Source organism: Gymnoscopelus braueri (genome assembly GCF_963280865.1).
Source record: "Gymnoscopelus braueri genome assembly, chromosome: 6".
In the NCBI taxonomy this organism is placed as follows: Eukaryota; Metazoa; Chordata; class Actinopteri; order Myctophiformes; family Myctophidae; genus Gymnoscopelus; species Gymnoscopelus braueri.
In genome coordinates, this window is record NC_137607.1 from 3,891,147 (window position 1) to 3,914,345 (window position 23,199).

The 23,199-nt window shown below is 41.3% G+C and overlaps 2 protein-coding genes across 6 annotated transcripts in view; both read right to left on the bottom strand.

Annotated features, from left to right (window-relative positions):
• The window catches only part of tbc1d23 (TBC1 domain family, member 23), a 43,848-nt gene extending 33,650 nt beyond the window's left edge, over positions 1-10,198 (bottom strand). For 3 of the 4 annotated variants that reach the window (XR_013933326.1, XM_080431183.1, XM_080431182.1), the window contains exons 1-3: positions 10,097-10,198; positions 7,311-7,422; positions 5,402-5,507 (exon numbers count right to left, since the gene is read on the bottom strand). Coding sequence is in view for 2 of the 4 variants with exons in the window: in XM_080431183.1 (XP_080287309.1) it covers positions 5,402-5,507; positions 7,311-7,422; positions 10,097-10,140 (262 nt within the window). In the remaining 2 variants the exon portion in view is untranslated. Of the gene's footprint in view, positions 1-5,378; positions 5,508-7,310; positions 7,423-10,096 lie in introns of those variants that run through there. The other variant, XM_080431184.1, reaches the window with a different exon arrangement.
• Positions 10,199-13,485: 3,287 nt separating this feature from the next.
• The window catches only part of LOC308087392 (programmed cell death 1 ligand 1-like), a 142,014-nt gene continuing 132,300 nt past the window's right edge, over positions 13,486-23,199 (bottom strand). Inside the window, exons 6-7 of one of the 2 annotated variants that reach the window (XM_080431195.1) lie at positions 16,738-16,777; positions 13,486-16,540 (exon numbers count right to left, since the gene is read on the bottom strand). In XM_080431195.1, the coding sequence (XP_080287321.1) occupies positions 16,748-16,777 (30 nt within the window). In that variant the 3' untranslated portion in view covers positions 13,486-16,540; positions 16,738-16,747. Of the gene's footprint in view, positions 16,541-16,737; positions 16,781-23,199 lie in introns of both variants that reach the window. The other variant, XM_080431194.1, reaches the window with a different exon arrangement.

Genomic DNA, 23,199 nt, shown 5'->3' on the forward strand with positions numbered 1-23,199 from the left:
GATTTGAGTAAAAAAAAAACGCTTTAAAAAATATATATTCAAATACATTTGCACAGATTTTCACGATTTTTCAAAAATAGCAGATCTACAAGCTCATAGCGCGGCACTCGGTGCCACGCTATGAGCTTGTAGATCTGCTATTTTTGAATAGCCAAAGAAATCTTAAAATGACACACAGATGCCTTCCGGGTCTTAAAGGGTTAACTAAAACAGACACGTCATGTTGTTAGTTGGTGGTTGAGATTACAGTTCCTTCTTGCTCATTATCGGTTCAATGTAGGCTGGAAAAGTCTTGTCAAATGATTTGTGGTTTGTCATAAACGGTCTTTCCAAGTTCCCTTTCTTCACCAATCACTGTCCAGCTGTTCATACGCACTCAGGCCTGGACTAATCACAGTCACTGGATTTGAAGATGGGGATGGGGAGTCAGAGAAAGACACTGACTGGTGTCTAAATACTGTATTAACAGGAAGGATCCTGAGCAGAAAACTGTGCTATCAGTTGTGGCATCGGGGCAGTGTGTGGGCCAGTGGCATCAAGGCCAATGTGGCCTCAGGGCTTCTAATGTTTTGAGGGGCATGAGGCCAAACTGAGGTCATGGCCTGCCCTTATGCTTTGCCATCTGCTGCCTGTGCTCATTTGCACCGCGGCCACTGCCAACATGATTTGTTGGGGATCACATTCAAACCAGCGTGTCAAGTCAGTTGATCTTACAGAAAATGGTTGCCTTCCCCTGATCTATCTCTATTCATTATTGATCAGTCCTACCAGCAGTCTACATCAACTCTGGTCAGCAACAACAGGGTATATACGCAGTCAAGTAAACAAGAGCGCCAAAAAAACGATTAAGTGCTACCAACTAAGTAACTATATGGTAGATAGTACTCAAACCTAGCAGCACTCAGCATGGCTTAAAGACTAACAGGTCTTCGCAGGCATATAAAATCACACCTCTCTGGTGACACAGAATCTCAGATATAACAAAGTTGAAGCACAAAATTATTTGTTTGTGTCATTTATTATTACATGGGTGGGATCCACCCTATAATAATAACTAAGAGAATCTCTAATGATCTGCGTGGGGAGATTCATGGGGTCAGAGTAGCAACAGCTGTAAGAATGAAACAGGAGTGGTACGTTAAAAGGTAGGGTAAGTGATATTTGTTGGTTAAAACAAAAAGTTTTGTATTAAAAGGTTAAAGCACTATATTGTGATAGTAATCATTGCTATAGTGTGTTTGTTCAGTCACAGGGGTCTCCCTGTCTCTCCAGCCCTTTAATAAAAAGAAAATGAATGTTCAGGTAGGTGACAACATTTCAGCCAATCAGGAGAGAGTACCCATTTATCAGCTCATTTTCATAGTGTTCCAGTTCCAATTTGTTCTGCTCATTTCTTTGTGTCATCACTTACAATTTCACTTGTTTAATCTGTATCCTGAGTTCTCTATCCTGATTGGATAAAATTGGTATTCCGACCAAAAAAAAATCATTTTCTGTTTAACACATTGAGTGCCATAAACGGTCCGGACCGTTTTTGGCCCATTTAAAAATATATTTTTTTCCCACGTGGGGCGCTCTAACGAAACTTTGGGATCATCCAAGGAGTCTCTGAGAAGGAGAGGCCGTATGTGGATCCATGTCAAAAATGCTTCCGGTCGTCCGCTCCAATGTTAACTCCTTGACTAGAAGCTTAATATCTCCATTTCTTTTTAACGTGGTGGAAGCGAGCCGTTTTCGATCGGCGATCACTCTGCAATGGAGGATCGCGTTAGAAATATTATTGTTCCAGGCGTTAGTCGGGACCCTCCGCCGTCTCGCACGCACGCTTTGTTTACATGCACTTCCGCGTCGGGCCTTCTACAGCACGAAACATATCAACGTAAGTGGATGGAAGAAATGCAGGCACTGAACGTGCCCTATTTTAATAAACCTCTGGCACACCATGTGTTAATAAAGAGCTGGAGAGACATGGAGACTCCTGTTACTGAACAAACACTCTATAGCAATGAGTACTATCAGAATATAGAGCTATTTAACACTTATTTTGACCATCAAAAATCACTTACCCTACCTTTAAGAGTAGAGAATAAGATCAAATAAAAATATAAACTATATAGACTTTGAGCATAATGCTAGACATCTGCACTTGATCCGAGTTAACGTACACATTCTATCAATAAATATACGCATCAATGTATAATCTATAACCTGCTGTGAATATGAGACTGACCACTGTTGTTTGTTGACCAATAAAGTGCTACCAGTGCAAAAATAGCAGATCAGCTTCTGGTTCTTCTATTTTCGCCATGTGACACCGGGCAGACGATGGAGCACTATGAATTATTAAGCACAATACGCCTAGGCTATTTTAGAGAATCTTCGCCTGGAACGGCATGCCCGAAATAGGGACGCCGGGGGTTAATATGGTCTCTGTCAGGGTGGAAACCGCATTATGTCCCGAACTGTGACTTTTGAGGATTCAAATTACAAATGTGCATAAGTAGCAGATCTACAAGCTAGAAAACGTCGAGCTTGTAGATCTGCTACTTTTGATGCTTTTGTGTGACGCTGTAGTATGATCAAGTAGGGCGTCAATTAATTATTTTTTTTAAAACTTCAAATATGTATTAAAAAATTACAAAAACATTATGTTGCTATATACTTTACATAGTAACAACAACCCCAGAAGGGGTTCCCGTCTTGAAAGGTATAGTTACAAATAGGGGTTCCTTTTTCAGTCACTTTCAGCACCTGATGCTAGAGATACTAGGGATGTTAACAATTAGTCCATTAATTGGCTTTTTTCTTTTTTGGGGGCTTGTGAAAGTTACAGGTATGGTGTGTGTGTGATATCAAATGTGAGATTACCATAATAACACAGTAATCCTTAATCATATCCATAGAGCTCTGCAGAGTGGAGGTGTGTGTGTGTGTGTGTGTGTGTGTGTGTGTGTGTGTGTGTGTGTGTGTCCAGCTGATGCTCGTTAATGTTACATACATCAAGGCAATTATGTTTCTGCACTCATTTTAGGACAAGAATTTTCCTTTTGGTCCTAAAAACGATCATTTGCATCCCTACCTACCTGATGCAGTGACATTCTACTGCCATGAGCAGGCCTTGTGCCTAATGTATGTACAGTATGTTGTGTGGAATGTGCACCGACAGGATGACACACCAGAACCCCATTGTAATAACAAACTAATGGACGAGGAGGGGTGGATTTAAAAAAAAAAAAGGTCACCACACCATTGTTCTACACACTACTACTAGTACACCCTCTCCTCCAGGCTGCATGACTTCATTTCCTGGGTGGGAGGAGGAGGGTGTCCTAACATACTGCAGTGTTACTGACTAGGTGCTGTGTGTGTGTGTGTGTGTGTGTGTACAATGCTAGGACCAGCAGGTTAATTAACATTCAACTCACACATTTCTTTAGGGGTCGTTTGTAACCCGATGATCTACCTCGGCCTCGAGGAACCGTGGGCTCCATCATAAAAGGATGCATCCTGTTATGATGGAGTGTTATGGATGGCCGTTATGTGACTCGCATATTATTCCCTCTTACATTCACTGTTGTTGATAGACCTTCCAGATACCCACTGTTGAAGGCCAGCTGACACTGTATCAGTCTCATATATATATATATATATATATATATATATATTCACAGATTAGAGATTAGAGATTGTTACATTTAACCCATTAAGACCTGGCACGCATCTGTGTCATTTTTAGCTTTGAGCTAAAAAAGCATTATTTTACACTTTGGCTATTCAAAAATAGCAGATATACAAGCTCATAGCGCGAGTGCCGCGCTATGAGCTTGTAGATCTGCTATTTTTTGAAAAATCAAGAACATTTGTGCAAATCTTTGAATATATTATATTTTTAAAGCGAACATTTGTAACTCAAATCTTTGCTTCCTGGAACAACATATTTTGAGATGGGGGGGTCCGCGGTCAAATACATATACTTTGATGTTGGGGGATGTTGGGGGTCCTTGACATTAAAAAGTTTGAAAACCACTGACATAGCAACATACGTTTTTTCAAAAAACTGTTAGGATTTAGAAGACATTTTGTAGAATCGGAACCTCAGGTCTTAATGGGTTAAATATGTATTGATTGAATATACATATACGTACATATCTCAAGTCAGATCATGTACAGATGTCTAGTGTCAGACTCAAAGTATCATTTTTTTTATAATCTTATCTCTCTACTCTTACCTGTACTAGGGCATTCACAACTAATGATTTTTACTAGTCGACTCATTTCACCAAGTAGTAGTCGACTAGTCAAAATTTACATAAAAATAAATAAAACCTTTTTTTTTTTTTTTTTTTTTTTAGGGGGGGGGGGGGCATTTTTTTAATGCCATCGTACTACTATATTACTATTATTATTATCCTCCTGCCCTTAATTTTGTGGCGTTTTAAGGGAAGCGCTTCTGGCACAGCAGCACAGCACCGTCTCCAAGGATCCCCAATGCCCAATAATAGGCTTTTATTGGGCATACTTTTGACCCCCTTTTGATAAAAAATAAAGTCAGGAGGATAATAATAATAGTAAGATGGGCCATTACTATGGCATTAAAAAAATAAAAATAAAAAAATCTTTTCTTTTTTTCAACTATTTGACTAGTACCAACAAAGTCGACTAGTGGTTATACTAGTCGACTAGTTGGTGAAAGCCCTAACCTGTACCTCTCCTGTGTTTCATTTTACGGCTGTTGTTGCTGCAAGGACCTCCCAAATGTCCTCACTCAGATCTATAAAGGTTTATCTTATCTTATCTTATTAAAAGGTGGATCACAAGTTGCAACAAGGAGTGTTCTGTTGTCCAGTGCAGAATGTTAATGGCGTTGTATGGCAGCATTATTATCTATGTAATAAATTATATATTTGTATTTCAAAATCATAAAAGACCTTTTGTACTTCCGGGACGACCTATTAGTCATTAAAAAAAATTTTATGAATAATATGTAATGTTGTCCAGTCCGTATGGTAGAGTATGTTAATACAATATAACTTATACCATGGGGGTGGTTGTATTTTGTCTCCCTGCTCTTGTAATGAGACATTTAGATGGTGTCAAAGGTCATGTCTCACCTAGACACAGGATCTGACACGAATTGTGACCCGATGGTCAAGATTCAATTTCTCCCCAGAGCAAGCAGACAGGCTCTATTAGCTCAATGGTAAAAAATGCCAGCACTTGCGCAGGAAACAGGGTTCAAATCCGGGCGGGGTAGAAGAGGAAAGTTACTATAAGTTCAGCTTTAAGCGAGACCGAGTGCTGATTGGCTAACGTATTCGTCTCGCCTAGCATTTCCACACATTTCTTACGCTAGTCTGGCGAATGACAGTCACACACACAGGGGGGGGGGGTCACCACTCACCGATCAGCTGTTGGCTGCGGTTGTGAATCAGAGTCTGTTCTGGCAGGTCCAGTACTCCGTCCCACGGAGACAGACTGTCTCCCTTTCCGGCGACGTTCAGCGCAATCTGCCAATACAAGAGAGGAAGTGTTTACTGATTCAGAATACAACCCAACGTACAGAGACGGCATTCACTGTTAGCTGTACAGACAATGAAGCCTGTCGTGGACCAAAAATAGCCGATGTACAAGCTCTCAACACGTTGCGCTGCAACGCGTTGAGAGCTTGTACATCGGCTATTTTTGGGGTGAGTATAAATCAAGCGTGAGAGACACGTGGGGAACTTGCAAAGATATAAGATAGAAGACTGAAAGCTTCGCTAACAGACTGGCGGGCCATCTCTGATGAACAAGACATCAATATGGATAGAATTTCATATCGAGGCTTTGTCAGATTGCCCGGGACAAAAATAACCATCTTCCACTTTTGTTCCAAACGGTCCCGATGAATCTTTTAAGAGGACTCTGTTCTAAATGTGGTCGTGACTCATGTACCGAATCAAGAACGAGGGATTCATCAGACTGTGAATGTACTCTGCGGGTCGCTGAATCATTGCCGACTTCTGTCTCTCTCAATTTGTAAACGTATGGCTTTAGGCGTGAAACACTACAACAACACCGGTCAAATCAATGATGTGTAGTTTTAGAACAATCGAGTTCAGTTTTCAGTGTTTTTTAACCACACGAACCCTAGCATCCCTATTCTGGGGGGGAAATTCGCCACAACACTGAGTCACAGCACGTTGTGGGCTTGTAGATAGGCTTGTAGATCGGCTATTTTCGGCATGGGGATTTGGTGTAGAGGGAAAAACAGAGACCAGGTACAGAGCCACCCTCGGTCAAGATTACCAAGTATAGAGGGATGTTAAGTGTAACCAGACTTGGGACTAAAATAATCCACATATTAATGTCAATACCAGAGCTATCATTTAATCAATGTACTGTATGTATTTACTGAGACCAGACCTCTTCAGTAACACAGGATAAAGATGAAGCAAGAGAGAGAGATAGAGAGGAGATTCTTGGTGACATACAGTCCTTTACATTGTAAAGGACTGTACCTGGTCTCTTTTTTCCCTCTACACCGCAGGGGTCTTCAACCTCTTCAGGCCAAGGACCCCCTAACTGAGAGAGAGATGAAGCAGGGACTCCCTCTATATATATTACATAACATTGTCAGGCATGCAAACAGCCCCGAGGTGAAAAAGGTGACAACATGTTGTTTTCTTTCGGGTCAGGTGTCACACAATTGCCCTATTTGGGTTCAAAAAGGTGACTGTAGCTGAAAAGTGACACTTTTGCATGTCTGCATTGTGTTGCAGATTAAAGCTTTTTCATAGATGTTGGATTCATGTTAATGTGTATTTTCAGACATTTAAGGACTTAAACCATCAATACTTGGTAAACTTTCACTCTGTACTTGGTCTGCTCTTTTTTCCCCTCTTTGTCGAAAATAGCCGATCTACAAGCTCACAACGCCTCGCGCTGCGAGGCGTTGTGAGCTTGTAGATCTGCTATTTTCGGCTAAAGTTGTCCTTAGAATAGGGATGCTAGGGTTCAAGTGGTTAATGTAAAAAACAATGATCCTATCACACAGAGATTTGGCGGACCTCCTGTAGCAACTCTGAGGACCCCCTAGGGGTCCCGTACCCCCTGTTGAAGACCCCTGCTTTACATTATTGACAGAGGCAATCAAAACAGTCACGCTTTCTACCGACACCGTTTGGAACGCTGAGGAAGGCCTACGTGCCGAAACGTGTCCGTTTCTCGAGGTAAAGACAGCTGCTGCTGCTGTGCTAATCTTCATGAAAGAATCCAGACACCTCTCAAGAGGGCGCGGATAGTAATTCTTTCATTCTACGGACACCCACCTTCCACGTCTTGGCTCTCTGTTGAGCAGGGATCTCCTGGACCTGGACCATACCTCGCTCCATCTCCATGTCAGAACCCCCAGAGTCCAAGGCCTCGGCCAGATCCTGGTCCCTGAGCAGACCGCACAACCAGCACACACACACACACACACACACACACACATTGTTGTTTATTAAGGATCCCCATTAGTCTACACCAGTGGTTCTCAAACTTTTTAATGTCAAGGACCCCCAAATTGACACTTATTAGCCCGCGGACCCCCCATTTGAAAAGATATGCCAGGGACCCCCATAAGAGAAGATTTTTTACGGCTCTAGCAGTGATTCTCAACCATTTTAATTTCAAGGACCCCCAGTTTGACATGCATTAGGGCTACGGACCCCCATTTAATGGCATTTCTAACTCTGGGACCCCAATTTATGTTGTAAAATCAATGTTAATTTAACTCTGAGAGTGTACAAATGGAACCAAATGGACCCGTTAGGGTCCATTTGGTTCCATTTGTACACTCTCAGAGTTACAGACCCATAAGGGTCCATTTGACAGACTCCTATCTATCATTTAGCTGGGGACCCCCTGAAACTCCCTCAGGGACCCCTGGGGGTCCCCGGACCCCACTTTGAGAACCACTGGTCTAAACCACAGTGGAGACTATTCTACCTGGGGTCCAGGCAAAAAGAAACATCACAATACATATCATAAACTGCAGTAAAACATGATGGTCAATGTATTGGATCAAGACTATGGTAGATTTAATACATGCATTCACAGTGTGAACGCTAGCACTACTGTAGGGCGTACACATTGAGAGTCCATTCGGTTCCATTTGTACACTCTTTCAGAGAGAGAGCTAAATCTACACTGATGATTTTTATCGTGTAGATTAGGGTCCCATAGTCTCAGTCAGAGATAGAAATCGTATTAACTGGGATGTCTCTGTGGTCTAATAATCAATATCAAAGTTGCAGACCTGTAAGGGTCCACTTGCAACGACCTCAAGAGACCCTGGACTGGACCCTGTTTTTTGTTTTTGAGAACCACTGGTTTATGAAATCATACAAGAAAAGCTGTCCTTTTAATCTTGTCTCTCACTGCCAACAAGGACCCTGGAAGACTAGAGGCTCATTCATGTGTCTCTAATAGGGATCCTTTAATGAACAAACATAAACATAAACTGCAGCGTCATCTTTCAATCCCTTCTTTAAAGACATATATATACATGTATATATATATTTTTTTTTAACTTATGTTATGCAGTCATACTCTTTTTTTAAATCTTGTATCACACTGTGAACAAGTCATTCCATGCACAGAACTACTTGACCATAAAGACAACTGTGCATTAATCAGTGGTGTAAAGTAACCAAGTACATTTACTCAAGTATTGTACTTAAGAACAAGTTTAGTAAAACTTTTACTTTACTGGAGTATTTCCAATGTCATACTTTTACTCCACTACATCTCAGAGGCAAATATTATACTTTTACTCCACAACAATTATTTGACAACTCACTAGTTGCTTTGTATATTTTGATTATTATTACAAAACATACATTAACCACCTATTTAACACTTTGTCTACTTTCAAAATATCCAATACATTTTATACATAATGATGCCTTGTGAAACAACATATTCTGCATAATGAGTACTTTTGCTTTTGGTACATTTTGATACCAATACTTTTGGACTTTTACTCAAGTAAATTTTGATTTCCAGACTTGTAACTGAGTATTAATACTGCAAGTAAGTACAAAATGTGAGTACTTTTCCCACCACTGGATATACTATTAAACATTAACAATAAGCTTCTCTGAAACTCAACAATAGTCCCTCCACAAAGACACAAAGAGAGCAGATTACAGACATGTTAAATTCATTCATTTGGTTTTTCATCCTTCAGTTTATTCATTATTATTTTACCTTTCCATATAATCGTAAGCTAACAATTAGCGGCTAACAGGCTAACGGTGTGTTAGCCTTCGGGACTCCCTCTTTCTTTGGTGTTTCGCCCAGGTGGGCGTGGTTACATGCCTAAACCTAACCCAGTGGTTTTCAACCTTACTCATGTCAAGGACCCCCAAATTGACACTTATTAGCCCAAGGACCCCTATTTGAAAGGATATGCCAGGGACCCCCATATAAGAGAAGATTTGTTACGGCTCTAGCAGTGATTCTTAATCATTTTAATTTAAAGGACCCCCAGTTTGACATGCATTAGGGCTACGGACCCCCATTTAATGGCATTTCTATCCCTGGGACCCCAATTTATATTATAAAATCTATGTTAATTTAACTCAGAGAGTGTACAAATGGAACCAAATGGACCCTTACGGGTCCATTTGGTTCCATTTGTACACTCTCAGAGTTACAGACCCATAAGGGTCCATTTGGTTCCATTTGTACACTCTCTGAGTTACAGACCCATAAGGGTCCATTTGGTTCCTCACTAGTATCCATCATTTAGCTGGGGACCCCCTGGAACCCCCTCAACAAGGACCCCAGGGGGTCCCCGGACCACACTTTGAGAACCACTGCCCTAACCTAACCTCACAAACACTGTGCCTCACAAACCACGCCCACCTGGTCGAAACACCAGAGAAAGAGGCCCTTCTTTCACACAGCTGAGCATAATTGATCAGCTCGTCCCTATCATGCATTATGATTAAACGTCATAAATATTATGTATTAAATATACAGCTTACAGTCATCGTCAGACAGTCAGAGAGACAGACAGACAGACAGAGAGAGAGACAGACAGACAGAGAGAGAGACAGGTTCTTACCAGCTGCCTGTCAGAACTTCTTCTTCCTCCACGGTGTCCGCCATTGTTGTGTTCTGTTGACGGGCCACGTCAAGTGATGCCGTCAACACGCGCCGACCGTCGTAAAAAGCTGTGCATGTGATGATGCCCAGGATTGTCATTAACAACAACAACAACAACAACAACAATACAACATGTACTGTTTGGCTTCAATAATAATAGTAATAATAATGAGAAAAATGAGGTATTCGCAATTAATTTGATAATTATTCTAGCTAAATTTCATAATCATGAATAAAAATGTACTCATTCCAAACCCTCTTTCATTGTATTTGAGATTGAAGCCAAGCAGTATATTAAAACAATTTATGACTAAAAAAAATAATTGTCCTTTTGTGTTCACTCTTTAATTTTCTGTTAGTAAATCCCCCTGGCTCTGATGTTGTTTTATTGATGTATTAATAACTTATTTGTTTGTTGTCTGTGTTTGTGAAAAAAGAAAATAAAACAATATGTATGTATACTGTATGTTTATGTATGGAAATATACAGTATATTTATATGAATGTAGGCATTATGGATACAATACAAGGACAATTTCAAAATATTAATGTTAATTATTTTGTTTTTTATTTTGTCTTGTCATGTTTTTTATCTATTTATGTGTTTTCTTCCATTTGTGTCTTTATTTATTATCATGATTTACCAGTTCCTTTTTGTCGACTTGTTATAATATTGTGATGTCATACAACCCTGTTGTATAAAAAATATGTAGCCTAATAACAATAATACCAATATTTAATATAATAATAGGCTAATAATATATTTGTTTTCAATGCAGTCTCTGCATGTTTCCCCTATTGAGCACTTTCTAAAGTTTCTACCATCAGGGGTACCATTGTGATGGCCTTCAATCAACCTCACCCCTGGCCTCCATGGGTCGATATATGGGTCGGTCACCACCGGCAGCAACTTGCTGCCACTTTGATGATGACACTCCAGTCCCCAGGTCAGAGAAGTGATGGGACTCTTTCTTAGATTTTATCAGAAATATCTTTCCCATTCTCTCCACCTTGGTGTCTACTGCCTTCTGGCCATGAGCTGCAAGCTGAGTGATTACCAGGAATGGCACAGGGGTCATCAATGTGTCCTTTTTACATAACATTATAATGTTCTTAATTTGATCATAAGACCCAATTACTGAGTGTCAGTCTCCAGGTTTTCCTCAGAATATGTATGACACTGATTTACTATGACGCACATTAGGAGTCCACTAGTACAGTGGTTATCAAACTTTTTATTTTCAAGGACCCCCGTAAATCTAGAGAGTACGGTCCATTTATTGGTTCCATTTGTGCACTCTCAGAGTTACAGACCTATGAAGGTCGTTTAAGGCTATAGCTCTTTATGTGTTTCTGGTAATATTCTCATTTGAATGTCCATGGCAAAAATGTCCACCACAAGCCAGCATGGCAATGATGACCCCTGCACAGATGGAATGTCCAAAGAAACAAATTAACGCACATGACATCCTCCGCCTTTGGTGCTGAGGAGCCAAACTGCAAACATTCATGTAAATCCCAGAGCTTTAAAAATTGGAGCATTTTGAAGGTGAGTACAGATGTCCAACATCACCACTGAGAAGCTGCCCTTTGGAATGGACTCATGGACTGTGTGAGCTTTCAATCTGTTCCTTGCATGTTTGTCTTGTTTAGTTTGGCTTTGAGGAAACTTGAAGAGGAGGGAGAGATCCTCATCAAGTTCTTCTTCAGTAGCATAAGAAACTAAAAAACACATCATTTTAAATAACAAATCATTGGTCTTCTCTTCACCTCTTGGTATAGCCAGTATTAAAAAAGTGCAAAAGTCAATCTGTAATAACATGAGAACTTTGATCATTATGAGTAGATATTGATGTTTTCTTCCAACATAAGATGCTCATGAATGACTTTACAAAAATCCTAGAATGGATACTTATAGGCTTAATAGACCAGTGGTTCTCAAACCTTTTCATGTCAAGGACCCCCCAAATGATATGCATTTGACCGCGGACCCCCATCTCAAAATATGTTGTTCCAGGGACCCCCAGAAGCAAACATTTGAGTTACAAATGTTGGCTTTAAAAAATATATATTCAAAGATTTGCAAAAAAACGCCCTTTTTCAAAAAATAGCAGATCTACAAGCTCATAGCGCGGCACTCAGTGCCACGCTATGAGCTTGTATATCTGCTATATTTGAATAGTCAAAGTATAAAAGGTTAAAATTATTGTGATGCTATATTAACACATTTTGCTGGGGAGCCCCCCAAGGACCCCTGGGGGTCCCCGGACCCCACTTTGAGAACCAATGTAATAGACCACCACTTCAACTCTGTAAGTAAGGAATGCTATCCTGCCACTAGAGCAAATGTCCACAAGAGGGAGACACAGGACAAAGGACATGAAAGCAGAAGTCTTGAAGTCTTTGTTGAGGTGTGTTTTAACTGCCCCAGAAGGAGATACAGTGGTTTCAGTTATATTATAAATATAAATATGTTTTGTTTATGTAAAGTTCATGTACACTCTGGATAAAAGGTTCATTTCATTATGAATAAATAGTACTAAAAGTTACAATAAATATATACAAAAGGTTTATATAGTACAAGATTTAAGGTAAAAACGCTGTGCCCATTGCTTAGAGGGTTTACGGTAAATTGGGTCAGAGTGAAGCTTGTCAATCAAGTCAGAAGCAAGCAGAGTTGACACAGAGAGGTCTATGAGAAACTCCAGAGAGTGATAATATTGTTACAGTTCTGCACAAGGTTCAAGAGGCGCACACGGTAAATGTGTTATTATTGTGTACAACTGTAAACTTTGTTTGAGAGACTTCAGTCAGTGTAACATGGCAATAATTGGATGCACCTGTGTGGACTTAATAATCAAGAGGACTGCTTCACAATGACTATGGAATCAATAACTGAACAAATGTATGTTTTATTTCTTTTATAGTTTTCACGGTGTCTTAATGGTGACTGTTTGGAGGAGTTTGGAGAAGCCATATGTAAATAAAATACCAGAAAAGACATCAGTATGATGCGTGGACATTTGTTGAACCTGCGGCAGCTACAGGTGTGATGGCCTGGTTAAAGATATTGCTTAATTGAACCAAACCCATCATTGGTTTAGGGTCTTCTTCAAGGTGCAGCTGATCAGTGATCACTGAACTTGGTTGAATTTTTTTTATGAGCATGAAAAGGGCCTTCAGTCAGTCATTATATCTGAACTTAACTGGGTAGAACCGGGCAATTAGCATTCAGTGTAATTTTACATTTTTACAGCCCTCAATAATGGTTCCTAAAACATAACATGTATGTATATACAGACAGACAGTATTTGTACAATTTCTTTATTAAAAACATTTTTTTTTTTTTCCCAAGCAGAGGGAAGTACAGTTCAATACAAGGTCTGTTAAGAGGATTTTAAAGCGAAGACCCAAGCTTCCATTGGGGTCCTTTGTACTCAATTCATCAAAACATTTAATGGCAGACAAATATGCAATACTCATATATGCAAAACATCATGTAAAAAAAGTAGAGATCGAAAATATATATAAATATGTGCAGTAAGAGCAGTTTTTAAGGAGAGTAAGGATTCGCATTTTGTATAACTGTTGGTAGGGCGTTCCACATTTTTGTGACATAGCAGTAGAACACATTTAATCCATTGTTAGAGACAAATATGGGTTGAACATGATTTGTGGAGCTCCCTCTGGTGTTGTGATTGTGGACTTCATTCTAGGTACATGGGTGTGTTTGTGGTGTAGTGGCCCATTACAAGTTGCTGTACTCTGTCCTCTACCCTGAGCCATCCCACACTAGCATAATGAATAAATATCTATATATTGAATCAATCAAAACTAAAGCCTGAGTAGATGTTAAAATGACACCAGAAGTGTTTTAAAGTGTAACACCACTTTAAAGTGAGGAAAAGCTCTTGGACGTCCCCAGTCCCTGTCTACATTTTTTGATTTGATTTGATTTATTTGAAAAGCCAAAAACCACATGGTCACCGCAGTTCGAGGATAACACAAGAAAGTCCTGAGACTTATTTCCGTTGAGGTCCTCTTACAATTAACAATCAATACGTTAAAAATACAGTACAATACAAAACACATATAACTACCGAAACACTACATAGACACAAGTGACATACACATTACACAACAATACAAAACACAAGTAACATTTACAGTACATACATACAAACAATACAAGAACACATGTAACATACACAGTACACAAACAAGTGCTACCTTATCTTTCCTAGTCTAAAGACCCTCTATAGGGGAACCTTTTCTAATAGACATGATTTCGTTTTGTATTTAAAAGTCCTCAGATTGGTTGTCAGTTTGACACTGTTTTCGAGGTCATTCCACTGTGTGGCTCCTATGTAAGTAAATGATTCCCTGCCTAGTTTACTTTTAAAAGCCGGATGGCTCACATCTGCTACACTGGCTCTGGTGAAAAAATGGTGTACTTCGCTTCTCTGAGTAAAACATGTCTTTAAAAATATGGGGACCTCGCCATATATTATCTTATGAACCATGGTCAATCTGGCCATGGTTACCCTGGATTCCACTGGGAGCCAGTTGAGTTCTCTAAACTGGATCCTACCTATATGGGATCTGGGTTCTAACCCTAGAATGACCCTGATCAGTCTATTCTGAGCTGACTGTAGCTTTGTTTTGAGGGATTTCATTAAGCCCTCGAACCAAGATGTACATGCAAAATCAAAATGGCACATAATAAGAGAATTGGCCACCACCTGTTTTGTCTCCCTATCCAAGTACCTTGCTGTCCTTGCCAGAAATTTAGTCAATCCGGAGACTTTGCTCAATACCTTGCTGGCCATATTTCGGCCATCTAGATTACCCTCCAAGATACATCCCAGGTATTTCACCGATGATTTTGCTTCAATGTAGTCAGAATTTAATTTGGCCTTGAAAACAGGGCTCTTTCCTAATTTGATTTTAGAGCCAAACAGAATTGATTCTGACTTCCCTGTGTGTAGAGATAACTTGTTATCTATAAGCCAGGAATTAACATTTGTCAATTCCTCACTCAGGGAACTCTCCAGTGTGGATTGTTCCTTATGGGACATCAGCAGAGCAGAATCATCGGCATACAAGAACAAATCACAGTTACAGGCGTCTGTCATATCATTCACGTATACCAAAAACAGTGCTGGGCCTAGAATGCTTCCCTGAGGAACACCACATTTCATGATGCTTAAATCAGACAAAACACCATTTACCTCTACCCTCTGTTCGCGATCCGTTAGGTAGGATTGAAACCATTTGCATGCTGCCCTGTCTGCCCCCAGGGCCTCAAGCTTATTGAGAAGTCTAATGTGGTTCACCGTGTCGAATGCTCGCCGTAAGTCAAGTAATACCATTCCACATAGCTTCCCACTATCACTACATACTGAGTGTGTAGACAGTACAGTAAGTGCAAATATATATTTTCTTCAGGCCTGTCAATTTAAACCCTCTATACTTAAAACATATTATTATACATTTGACAGGGGTTTCCGCCTGTCAAATAAAAATGACAAAATACTCAAATAATGGAAATACATATACATGGATGAAAGCAAAATAAAATCTCACGACTGAAAATGTGTGATTTGTGAAACAGTGCGAAAGGAGCCCCCCCCCCCATACTAGCGCCGTTCCTCAGTAAATTATGTAAAATTATGATGTTTATGATGTTTTAGTCATATCGTTTCTGCTTTTCTACATAGTGCCAATCAGGTGAATAAAGCACCTGCTGTTCTACATAGTGCCAACCAGGTGAATGAAGCACCTGCTGTTCTACTTAGTGCCAACCAGGTGAATGAAGCACCTGCTGTTCTACATAGTGCCAACCAGGTGAATAAAGCACAGATTGAGGCGTAAACATTTGCTTTTATATGAAATATCGGAGACTATTAAGATTTTATAGAATATGCTTCCGAACATATTGTTAGTTTTTAGACACTTCAAATGCTCTAATCTTAAAATAATAACTGAAGTGAAAGTGGCCGATCTACAAGCTCTTGTAGATCGTCTATTTTCGCTGCGCAACATGCTTCCATAGAAGACATGCTGGCTTCTATGGAATCCAAATGACTGAAATCAGTCGTGGCGACTGAGAACTTTAATCCATGCATATATCTCAATTACTAATTACTAATACTCTGATGTGATTCAATCGAAGGTCAAAGGGAGTAATGGGGTTTCATTTTGTCTACCTGCATTTAGTTTAGTTGATTTAGATTGCTTATAACCCACTGATCATACTTGTTGGTTAAAATTGAAGATAAAACACAACGCGTAAAAGCACAAGTCAAGCTATTGAGGGCAGTGACAGTAACAAACCGCCAGTGACCACCAGACCTTTATGACACAACCTTCTTCCCTTCCATTCCAGCTTCAGTCCTATTAAACTGCAAATAAAATGAATTGACAATTGCATTGACAATTCTCAGAATAGCATTTTTTTTTAGATTGGCTTCAAATGAAAAATGTGTATTATTATCATCATTAACCTATAATAAGAATAGTTATTACTAGTTAGTCTTATGTCAAATCAGGATAACCTATTCATTGCATCACTACTGTACAAAAACACAAGCAACTGTACCTGTTGAGGTCTAAAGGGTTTCCTGTTCAGCTGTTGTTCCCTGCTGAATGGAGAGATGACATGAGTGGCAAGGAAATACTCAGCAATATAATCAACCTACAATGTATACTGTTAATAAAAGGTGGGTCACCTACCTACCTGGGCTACCTACCTGGGCTCCATCTTGGAGGCAAACCTCTCTGGTAACAAAAATGCCGAAAAAGTGATCAAAAATGTCAACCAAACAACACGCTATTTGTGGAGGATTGATCGTCTAGTCAGTAAGAACACTCTGCAGATTCTTGCAGGGGCCCTCATTCAAGGTCATTATGATTATGCATGCACTTCATGGTATCACAACACCTCCAAGGCCTTAAAAACAAGGCTCCAAACATCCCAAAACAAACTTGTAAGGCTACTTCTTGGCCTCAATCACAAAACCCATCTAACCCCTGCTCATTTTGCTAGGATTGGATGGCTTAGGGTTGAGGACAGAGTACAGCAACTTGCTATGGGCCTGGTCTTCAAGATACACCACAACATTGGGATCCCCCTGTATTTGTCAAAATACTTCCAAAATGTTAATGAAGTCCATGATCATAACACCAGAGGCAGCTCCACAAATCATGTTCAACCCAGATTTGGCTCAACTAAGGGTATGAACTCGTTCTCATGCTATTCATCAAAAATGTGGAATGCCCTACCAAAAGGAGTAAAGGAGTGTAAAACCCTACTCACTTTCAAACCCTAAAGATACACCTTCAGGAGGCTGCAATTCGAAAATGGCCCCTGTCTAAGTCTTAACCTACCCCCCCCCCCCTCTTTCATTTTCTTCTATTGTATATATATTTTTCTCTCTTCATACCAGTAACCTGAAAGCTGATTGTATGACATTCTGTATAGTAGTGTGTATATCTGTCTGTCTCTTATATGTCATCATGATTTGTGTGCATGGGGTTCTCATCTTAAACAAGCTGCGTGCTTAACTGAGTCTTCCAGTTTAGTAGACCTTGTATTGTGAATTTGTACTTCCATGTACTGTGATTCTCATGTCTTACTAAATAAAAGTACATCAATCAATCAAGTGGAGATTGATTTTCATTTTACCTGAGTGTTGTTTCCCCCTCTCCATCTCAGGTATACAGCTATAGCTACTGCTATACTAACAGTGATGATGACACCCACAATGGCTCCAACAGGACCACCTAAAAGAGGGAAATGAATAAAAGTATTGTGCTATATCTACAATATCCTATTTTCTAAACCTAGAAATAATATTCTGTCCAAAAGAATAGCAAAGATTTTTCACTGTGCAGAAAGGCAACAATATTGTGATGCAAAATTAACCTGCTCAACCAAAAGCAATATTCTTTTTTTTATAGTGTTAAATCTTGTGTGTCAAACTGCCAAACTCTTAGAGAAATACAAGGTCTGCACTGGTGATGTTAACACATAATGGGTTGTTCTTTACATTGTTCATAGGTACCAGTATCATTGAGGCGGAGGTCTCTAATGGAGAGAGATCCAGTCCCTGTGTCTAGAAAGAGTCTTCCTATGAACCTGTCCAGGGTCTGACTTTGCAACTGGCCATTAGTGTAATACGCCAGAACATATTGTTCTGTTCCAAATACATTTGACCAGAGAAGATCAGAATTATGAGGCACTTTACTTTTACTGTTCTTCTCGACCTCTCCCTCAACCTGCTTCATCTCTTCTTCAAGTGGTGTCTGTGCTGCTGCAACTGCAAAGACAGACAGACAGACAGACAGACAGACAGACAGACATTTAGACAATTTATTTGTCATATAAATATTAATCTTAAGCTGTTTTCATTTTGCCTCCCTCATCTGTCTCACACCATAACTAACAGAATTGACGGACAGACAAATGGTTGAATATTTTTCTGATGAGGAAACAAATATTTTTTTGTGTTGAGCAGAACTCAACCTGCTCATTCTTCTTGCTGCTGCTTATGCTTTGCCTCTATGAACTTTTGCATTTTTTATCAAAATATTTTCGTATCAATTACAGGGGATGATTTGAGAAAAAGCCTTGTGTTCATGCCAAAAGCTGTGGAGATACGCAGAGTGCAATAAACTACTAGAACAGGTTATTAAATACTTTAATCAAACAAAAAACACAATTTGGGGTTACAGGTTTTAAAACATTTTCCAGATAACATTAATGTTACCCCTCATCTTCAGCTAGCTGTGGTTTAATCTGACTTAAAGGGACTACACCATTATTTAATTGTTTATGTCCCTCAAACGTTTTTCAAAAGGTTTGAGCCTAAATCAAGCCTCAGATATACTCATTCCAACTAACTTCTCTCTAGCTTATAAAGCACTTTCACCTGCAATACCACATTGTCCTGTTTGGCGCGGGGCGCTATTGAGCCAGTTTGTATACATGTTATCTCCTGGTTCTGTGTGGGGAAAAGTAAAAAACAAAAAGAAGAAAAAAAGAAAAGAAAAGAAAGATATATATATGTATATATATTTTTGGTTGGAACTGAAAAACGGGAGGGATTGTAACGTGACGTGACGTGACGTGACGTGACGTGACGTGACGTGACGTGACGTGACGTCACGTCACGTCACGTCAGGGACCAAATCAGTTTGGCCTGTTTTTAGACCAATTTACAGAAAACCCCAGATTTGCTGTGAAAGCCTGAGTGTTCAAACTGGGGTATTTTTGGGGATAGAAGAGAGGTAGGGGAGACCAAAAACACACAAAAAATATGAAAAAGTTAAAATTCATGGTGTAGTCCCTTTAACACAGCAAGGTTGTAGCCTATATGCGCGTTGCCATTAGCAACGGGGATAAACAAAGCCAGGCTGTAACAAAGAACTTCCGGATCACCGGAGCTAGCCCAGCCAACGTTGCTACCGAAGCTAGCTACGTCGACAACACCAATGGCTCCCCGCCAACTCAACTAGGCGAATCAACCCAAATGATCAACCGAAACACCCACGTTGTTTCCACCGCAGCCGTCGACGAGGACGCCTGCAACGACGTGCCACGGTGATCAACCGGGAGATGCAGCGTAGCCGAGGACGCGGAACCAAGGAGTCACCTAGCTGTTTTCACCGGAGCAGAGGCCCTGATGCACCGTTTTCAACCTACGGTTCGTTCCACGGCCAGGGTCCTAGCAGAGGCTGTGCTGGGGCCCATAGCAGAGGCCGTGCTGGGGCCCCCGCGACCCATCCCCCCCCAACCCCCCAACCCCCACAGCTGGTTGCTTACGACGGAACAAAGGCCTGGATGGACGCTCACGCCACAACAACACCCCCCTCCCCCCCCGATACTGCTCCTCAACGTGGTCTCTCAGTGAACAATCATTTCTCAACTGAACAAATGATCAAATCGTTTGGTGTAGGCTTGCACATAATTCACCTCAATATGAATTCCCTTGTAGGAGACAAGCTAACACAAATCAAGCAGATGTTTTATGATGGTAAGGTTGACATTTGAACTTTCTCTGTAACTAAACTTGATCATACGATAAAGGACTCTGAGATTGAGATTGAAAACTACAAACTTTTCAGAAAAGATAGGAACAGAAACGGGGGTGGTGTATGCATGTATGTACATAATGACAATGTCAGCATCCTTCGCGAAGACCTGAAAGATGCAGATATTGAAGCTGTGTGGGTCGAGATCATTTTTAAACATGCTAAACCTGTGCTAGTCGGTACCATACACAGACCTCCTAACCAGACTGATTTATATGATAGACTTGAGGAGTGTTTAGCTAAGGTGGACCATGCGGAGACGATACTTCTTGGTGACTTTAACATAGACATGCTCCGTAAGGAAGCGTCAATGTTTAAGTCATTCAGGGGGTTTTGTGATCGGCACTCACTCCACCAGCTGATCACTCAGCCCACAAGGCTGTGTGTTTCCACTCAAACTACCTTAGATCTCATTCTAACAACGGACAAGGACAAAATCCTCAATAGTGGTGTTTCTACCTGTGGTATATCTGATCATAACATGATCTTCTGCACCAGAAAGAAACGTAAACCTAAGACCGGTTACCACAAATCAGTCACGATCAGAGACCTCAAAAACTACAAGAGTGAGGACTTAGATCACAGACTAGAGGAACAGGATTGGTCCGACGTTCTAAACAGCACACAGGTAGACGAATCTTGGCTTGGTTTCAAAACCAAATTCATAAACATTTTGGACAGTGTGGCTCCCATGAAAACTATCAGGGTCAAAACCCGCTCGGTACCATGGATGAATTCGGACATCCTTACTGCCATAAAAGTCAGAAACAAAAAGTGTTCCGAGTTTCATAAAAGTAGGATAAAACTCGCCAAATGCTTTAACAAAGGTCGCGAATCCCACGTAGCTAAACTCGAAAAATAGAAAAACAAGCTAAGAAACAAGGTCAATGGCATGCTCCTGTTAGCAGAAAAAAGTTACCTTGATGACAAAATTGAGGAAAATCAAAGCAAACCACGAGAGCTTTGGAAGCTACTCAACAACCAACTAGGCTGCAGCAAGAAATTGAAAACCAGGTTTGCAAACATAAGCCTCAAGGTGAATGACACTCTCACCACAACTAAACGGGAAGTGAGTAAAATCCTCAACATATTCTTTACGACCGTGGCCTCAGAACTGGTGGAAAAACTACCCCCTCACTCTGGGAGACATGGTAAAGAGTATGTTGACTCATTTTACGAAAAACAAGGTGTACGCAAAGATGATTTAAAACTTTCCCCTGTGACAACAGATGAGGTGTTTAAAAAGTTGAGTGCACTTCAACAACACAGAGCCACAGGACTCGACAACATCCCCGCCAAATTTCTAAAAGACTCAGCCGCCTCCATTGCTCCAATCATAACTCACATAATAAACCTCTCCATCATACAGGGACGGGTCCCTAACGACTTCAAAAAAGCAAGGGTGACCCCTCTGTACAAAAAAGGAAACCAATTAGACCCTGGCAACTACCGCCCTATTTCTATTCTTAGCTCCATCTCGAAAGTCATGGAAAAAATAGTCTATGAACAGGTCGATAAGTACCTTTATTTTATTATTATTTATTATTATATCTGCAGATTATTATATTATTGTGGTGATCCACATTGAGAGACTTTGAGAGACATTCACCAAAGAGGGCTTGTCCCTTTAAGAGCGAGGCTCATGGGGATATAGGTACTTCCGGTTCCGGGTTAATGTAGTGTTGTTGTTATGCTGCTCGCAGTGAATGAATGAAGTTGAATGAATGGTGTACTGCTCACGGTGAAGTTTAGTAAACTACCTCAACTCGCCTACGTCTCCTGTCTTGCTGTTTCTTCCTCCACATTGGTGACCCTGAGAAAACGAACATGTTAAACGGCGACGACGCCCCCGCGGACGCAGCGGCTCCCGCACCGAACGGGGCTAACGTCGCGGCTAATATACAGGCTAACATCAACGCCGCCACCGTCAAGCTGCCCGATTTTTGGCAGCATAATCCACGACCGTGGTTTCAACACATTGAAGCTCAATTCCAGCTGAGAGGAATAACGCAGGATGTAACGAAATACTTTCATGTTGTTGCGGCGTTGGATGCGTCAACAACGGCACGAGCGATGATGCTGTTGGAGGATCCACCGGCAGCCGGCAAGTACGATGCACTAAAGACATTCCTTCTGAAACTTTACGAACTGTCAGAACTGGAGAAAGCGGACCACTTGCTGTCCCTCAACGGCCTCGGTGATCGCAGACCGTCAGAGTTGATGGAGAAGATGCTAGCTGTGCTGGGATCCGCTGATCCCTCCTTTCTGTTCGTACATCTTTTTCTGCGGCAGCTTCCAGTGCCGGTGCGCACAGCAATGGCCAGTTCCCCCCTCTCCTCCACCAAGGACTATCGCGGTCTGGCTGCGGAAGCGGACAGGGTTTTCCTGGCCAACCGGCAGCAGTTTGTCCATGCGCTGCTGCCCCATCAGGACACCTCAACCCCACCCCTGGAGGACTATACGGACACCGCGGCTGCGGTGACAGCCCGACGCCAACCAGATGACGGGCTCTGTTATTACCATGCCAGGTTTGGGGCCAAGGCTAAGCAGTGTCGCAAGCCATGTAGTTTCAGGGGGCAGGGAAACGCCAGGGCCAGCGCTCATTAGCAGCTATGGGCGCTGGCCAGGACTGCAAGCTGTTGTTCATCACCGACTCCGTGTCTGGCCGGCGGCCGCTGGTGGACTCGGGCGCTCAACGCAGCATCCTGCCAGCACAGGCCGTGGACACCATTGCCGGCGGACACGGGCCCCAGATGGACGCCGCTAACGGCACGCCCATACAGACTTACGGCACCAGGCATGTGGAGGTGTGTTTTGGCGGGCGCCGTTTCGGCTGGGATTTCGTTATGGCTGCTGTGTCCACGCCGCTCCTGGGTGCGGACTTCCTCTGTGCTTACAGCCTGCTGGTTGATGTTAAGAACTGTCGCCTGATCGATGCCCTCTCCTTCGCTTCGTACCGTTGTACGCT